This window comes from Stegostoma tigrinum, chromosome 39 (assembly GCF_030684315.1).
Source record: "Stegostoma tigrinum isolate sSteTig4 chromosome 39, sSteTig4.hap1, whole genome shotgun sequence".
Classification (NCBI taxonomy): domain Eukaryota; kingdom Metazoa; phylum Chordata; class Chondrichthyes; order Orectolobiformes; family Stegostomatidae; genus Stegostoma; species Stegostoma tigrinum.
The window spans coordinates 16,442,492-16,448,491 of record NC_081392.1 but is presented as its reverse complement, the minus strand read 5'-3'; the positions used below and the strand labels follow the sequence as shown (position 1 = coordinate 16,448,491).

General features: G+C 43.3%; 2 protein-coding genes across 9 annotated transcripts in view; both read left to right on the top strand.

Moving 5' to 3' along the window:
* ccdc97 (coiled-coil domain containing 97) overlaps positions 1–2,438 on the top strand; it is a 23,457-nt gene extending 21,019 nt beyond the window's left edge. For all 3 annotated transcript variants that reach the window (XM_048522586.2, XM_048522585.2, XM_048522584.2), the window contains one exon: positions 1–2,438. This exon is cut by the window's left edge. The gene's annotated coding sequence lies outside the window, so the exon portion shown is untranslated.
* Positions 2,439–4,064: 1,626 nt separating this feature from the next.
* The window catches only part of c39h19orf47 (chromosome 39 C19orf47 homolog), a 32,655-nt gene continuing 30,719 nt past the window's right edge, over positions 4,065–6,000 (top strand). For 4 of the 6 annotated variants that reach the window (XM_059640953.1, XM_059640952.1, XM_059640950.1 and 1 more), the window contains exon 1: positions 4,847–4,871. In XM_059640953.1, the coding sequence (XP_059496936.1) occupies positions 4,862–4,871 (10 nt within the window). In that variant the 5' untranslated portion in view covers positions 4,847–4,861. Of the gene's footprint in view, positions 4,124–4,612; positions 4,633–4,846; positions 4,872–6,000 lie in introns of those variants that run through there. The other 2 variants (XM_048522605.1, XM_059640951.1) reach the window with 2 other exon arrangements.

Sequence of the window (6,000 nt, the reverse complement as noted above, 5' to 3'; positions counted from 1 at the left end):
GCTTTCATTGAAAATCCAACAAGTTCACTAATATTCTTTTAGGGAGAAAACTAGCTCTGAATCTTTACATGACTCCAGTCCCACACCACTATTAGTGACTCTTAACTGCCCTCTGTGGGGCAGAGAAAGACGAGGAGGCCACTTAGCTCCTGAATCCTGTTCTGCCCTTCACTGAAATTGTGGCTGGTCTACATTCTAATTCCACACACCTGCCTTTGCTCCTTATCATTTAATACCTTTGATTATCAAGAAACTAGAAATATCAATTTTGAAATTAACAAGTGATGTAGCATTAATTGCTCAATTGAGGAGAGTTCTGAACCGCTACCAGTTTTTGTGTGTTGAAGTGTTCCTGATTTCACTTCTGAAAGAGTTGGCTCTTATGTTTATACTGTGCTCCTAGACCTCTGAACCAGAGGAAATAGTTTCCTTCTAGTTTACCTCATACTTGATCTTTTGGAAGCTGAGCCCATCTTCCGTCTGAAACATATAATCATACAAATTCAGCCCCTCAAACCTGCTCCCCATTCAGTAAGATCATGCTCACCTGAATGGAGCCTCAAACCCACATTACCATCCACCCCAATAACTTTTTATTGCATTGCTTAATAAGAATCTATCTATCCTTGCTTTTAAAAATGTTCAAGAATTATGCTTTGATTGTGCTTTGAGAAAGAGAGGTCCAGAGATTCGTGACTCTCTGAGAGAAAAAGAACTGCCTCACCCTTGATGGAAAAAGACCATCCTGATTTTTAAACAGTGACCCCCTAGTTCCAGATTCTCCCATTAGAAGAAACATCCTTTCCTCATCCACCCTGTGAGGAACCCTCAGAATCTTACATGTTTCAATAAAATCACCTCTTACTCCTCTAAAAGTCAACAACAAAAAGCCAACTCTGTCCGTCCTTTCCTCATAAGACAAACCACCACATCTCCCCCCCGAATAAAGGTATAAGTCTAGTTAACCTTCTGTGAACTTACTCTAATGAATTTATATATTTCCATAGATAAGGTGCCCCCTAAAACTGAAGTATTCAATTTTCCCTGTGATATCTGAGGACATTCTATTAGTTTTCCTAATTACTTGCTGTACATGTACAATAAGCTTTTTATGATTTGTGCCTAGGGCACCCAGATCCGTCTGCATCTCAGAACTCTGCAATTACTCATCATTGGTGAGGGGACAGAGATTTAAAAAAGACATAGGAGGCAATTTTTTTTACACAGAGGGTGGTTCGTGTGTGGGATGAATTTCCTGATGAAGTGGTGAATGTGTGTACAGTTACAACATTTAAAAGACAGTTTGATGGATATACGAATAGGAAAGGTTTGGAGGGATGTGGGTTGTAAGTAGGCAGGTGGGACTAGTTTTGTTTAGCTCGGCATGGACTGGGTGGACCAAAGGGTCTGTTTCCGTGCTGTATGACTCTAATTAGAGAATATGCTTTTTAAAAAAAGAAACTTTTTTAATGCCAAAATTGGTAATTTCACATTTTCCCCATTACACACAATTTGCCACATCTTTGCCAATTCACTTAGCCTATCTATATCTTTTTGTAGCCTCCTTATGCTCTCTTTACAACTTGCATTCCTACGTATCATTGTATTGTCTTCATATTTGGCAACCACACCTTCTTTCGTTTCATCTAAACCACTTTATAATTTAGAACATAGAACTGTATAACCCGGGAACCGGCTCTTCAGCCCACGTTATTGTGCCAAACACGACACCAAATTAAGCTAATCCTTTTTGCCTACCTTTTGCTTTGTATCCCTCCATTCCTTTCATGTGCTTATCTGAAAGTCCGTTTAAATGCCCCTATGGTATCTGCCTCCACCACCATCCTGGTAGTGCGTTCCAGACTCTTACTGCTCACTGTGTAATGTACATGCTCCTGGCATCTCCTTTGAACTTTCTCCCTCTCACCTTGAATGCATTTCCCCAAGTTTTAGACTTTTCAACTCTGGGTAAAAGATCTAGTGAACCCTGCTGGAAGGTAAGCAGGAGAGTAGACGTTAGAGACAAACCACATCTTCCTTGCATGTGGTGGAGGCTCCTCCTGCACCCGTCAAATATTTGTTGACACTCACTGTCTAGCATTAGGAGTTGAAGTACATCCACTCCAGCCAGTTTCTTGAGAACTACAGTACAGGAATGGCTGCCACCTTCTGAAGTGGAGGGGAGTTAAGATTTTGTTGAAATTGTTTTTGACAGGAATTGTTTGCATACAGTCTTCCAAAGGGGAGGAAAGGCTAGGTGAGATTCGAACTGCTTTAAAACTCAGTACAGAGTTAAAATCGGACCCCATGCTCAGCATCTGGATCTACTGAAGTTGCACAAAATTAATATTCTTTGTTCATGCTGAAAAAGTTTAGGATATTATTTTGCATGTGTATCAGTTTCCAAAGATTAAAATAAAATGTTTCTGAAATAGCAATTTCTCAGTTTTCTTGCTTGGACTTTATTTTGGAATAAGAGACTTTAGCCTATGTACTGGACATACAGGGATCATTAAAACTCTGCTTTCTCTCCACAAATGCTGCCAAACATGCTGAATTTCTCCAGCAGTCTTTGTATTTGTTTCAGATTTCCAGCATCCGTAGATCTTATGTTTAGAATAAAACAAAAGTTGAATTTTGTATCCATGAATTAACCTTGTATAGAAAATAGTGTTGCTGTCTCTATGGGTTGACTAACTCCACAAATTAGTCATTCGGACACATTGTATGACATTGTCTGAACCACCCCAATGTATTACAGCATCATGCTTCACTCTCGGCCTTCAGAAATACATTGTGTACTATCGTAAATACACAAAAGAGACAGACAGGATTGAAAATTAACATCTCGTCCAAAGAACAGCATGCTGTACAACTTCAAAATCCTGTTGACCGAAATTGGATTTCTGAAGCAGAATGTGAAATCAAAACATTGTGAATTGGGGGAGAGTTGCCACCTGAAATATGATTGACACTTCCTTCATTGGATCCCTACATGCAGAAAAAGACCACTTGTCTCATTGAGTCTGCACTGACCCCCAAAGAGCATCCCACTTGAGACCCTATCCGCATTACCCTGCATGCAGTTTTTAACCATGGCTAATCCACCCAATCTGCACATCTCTGAACTGTGGGAGGAATCCAGAAGACACAGGGGAAACCCGTGCAGACACGTGCAAGCTCAAGACCATTTATTGAGTTTGGTATCAAACCTGGTCCTGGCATTGTGAGGCAGCTGTGATAGCCACTGTGGCACCCACACAAATTGTGGTGGAAATCTGAGACTCTCTGCCAAAAGCTGCTGAGCCTGGGGAAAGTTGAAACTTAAAAAAAAGTGATCAATTTTATTTTGGCAAGGGTATTAAGGGAAATGGATCCAAAGTGGGTTAAGATACAGATCAATCGTGATCAAATTGAATGATGGAATAGGTCTGAATGGCCTAATGATATCCTCTTGCTCCATTTAACGTCTTAGGTTACATATAATATTGATAGAATTTAGGTCAAAGTTTGCTTTGATCACTGGTCTGGATTCCAGGTTCAATGAAATAGTTACGAGGTTACAATTGCAACTGGCATTTGCCTCGTTCCTCCTAAGGTTGTGTCAGGTTGGAAGGTCAACTGGTCAGAATACTAAGATGACTAACTTAGTTTCCATAATTTCTGATCTGTTACCATAGGTCAGAACTGGTTTCCAGGGTCACTAGTCTGACTGGAGGTGGCTTAGTTGCTTTGGTCAGATAGTGTTGTGGCTAGGACCAGATCAAATTGCTAGTGCCGGTTAACTGGCCTGGTTGCTAGGGTATGGTCACGGGGTCCTGGCCTGGTTGCTAAAGAATTGCTTAGTGTGGCCTGGACTGGTTGCTAAGGACTGGTCAGAGGGATTTGGCCTGGTTGCTAAGGGAATGAATGTGGGTCCTGACCTGAATGCTGAGGGACTAAGTCACTGAAGCGTGGACTGATTGAGACGGGCCTGGGGCCTGGGGCCTGGCCTGGTTGCTAAGGGGACGGGGTGCCTGGCCAGGTTGCTAGGGGACTGGTTGCTAGGATTTCCTGTTGGGCGCCCGGAGATGACGTCTGGCGCTCCGCGGAGCCGCTGCTAAGATGGTGTCGGTGACTCTCGGTGAGTTGGTGGAAAGCGGCCGGATCCGGGGAGGACGGAGTGGCCGAAGGCCGGGAGCTTGGGAGCCCCCGAGGCTGAGTGGAGGAGGCTGCGGAGGGGAAATCGGGCTGAAGTCCGAAACCGCGGTGTTCAGCCCTGGGCACTGAGTGGGCACGGGGCCCGGGATCCACACCTTCAGGGACCGGAGCCGGCTCGCTGAGGCAGGCGGCTTCTTAACGGTCAGATCCCCGCCATGTGTCAGCTCACCCCCGGCTGGGAGCCTGAGAGACCCCGGCACTTAGTTAGAGCGGGAAGGAGACAGTTCCAGCAAATCTTATCCTTCCGCGGAGTTTAATTTCCAAAGCAGCTGTTCCTCTGAATGACAAATTCTATTTCTGGCCTCTGAGTCAGAGGGGAGTTTGCCAACTCCTCACCATTTTGGGCACAATAGATCCAGGCTGACCTTCCCTGTACAGTTCTGAGAGAGTGCTACACTGTCAGAGCTGTAGTCGTTTCGATGAGACTTTAAGGTGAGCCCTGACCATGCACTCATATCTTTACAGAATGCCCGCTATCTCGATGGTCAACAAAGATCTGATGACACTCATCCCGTTTTCCAGCTCTTAGCCTTGTGCAACCGGATTGAATGTCTAAATACTACTTAAATGTTGCAAGAGATTTTTTAAAAAAAAATTCACACATGGGATGTGGACAAAATTGGCAGGCCCAACATTTGATTGAATGATTTCTTATTGCCACATGTACCAAGGTACAGTGTAAAGTGTTGGTTTGCATGCTATACACACAGATTGTACCATACTAACTGCATCAGGGTAGCTAGACAGAGTGCAGATGAAGTGTTACAACCTCAAAGAAAGTGTAGAGAGAGAGAGAGACCAGAATTAATATTTGAGAGGTCTGTTGAAAAGTCTGATAACAATGGGAAAGAAGCTGTTCTTGAATCTATTCATACATGTGTTCAAACGTTTTTATCTTCTACCTGATGGAAGAGAGTATAACCAGGATGGGAGAAGTCTTTGATTATGTAGGTTGCTTTCCTGAGGCAACAGGAAGTATAGATGGAGTCAATGGATGGAAGGCTTGTTTGTGTGATGGACTGGGCTTTGTTCACAACACTCTGTAGTTTCTTGCAGTCGTGGGAAGCCCAGTTTGCCATGCCCTGTGTGGTGCGTCCAGATAGGATGCTTTCTATGAAGCATCCATAAAAAATCAGTATGAATCTTTGTGGACATGCCAAATTTCCTTAGCCTCCTGAGGATGTATAGACGTTGTGCTTTCATGACTGCCTTTTTGTTGTGGGTGGACCAGGACAAATCATCATACCCAGGAACTTGACACTCTTGACTATCTCCAGCTCAGCACCATTGATGCAGACAGGAGCATGCCATCCACTTTGCTTCTTGAAGTCAATGACTAGCTCCTTTAATTTGCTGATGTTGATAGAGAGACAGTTGTCTTTAGACCATTCAATCTCTTTCTTGTATTCTGTCTTGCCATGACTGAGATCCAACCTACAACAACAGTGTCAACAAACTTGTAAATGGAACAGAAACAGAAATTGCTGGAAAAGCTCAGTAGCTCTAGCTTCAATATCTGCTTATGTTTCTGATTTCCAGCATCCACAGTTCTTTTCTGTTTTTAAACTTGTAAATGGAGTTGGAGTGAAATTTGGCCACACAGTCATGACTGTATAAGGAGTATAGTATGGGGCTGAGAATGCAGCCTTGCGGGGCACCAGTATGAAGGATTATGGTGGAGAAAATGTTATTGTCTTTTCTTACTGATTGAGGACTCTTGGTCAGCAAATCAAGGACCCAGTTGCAGAGATAGGAGCTGAGACCCAGGTCTTGGAGTTCAGAAATTAGTTGGTTTGGAAT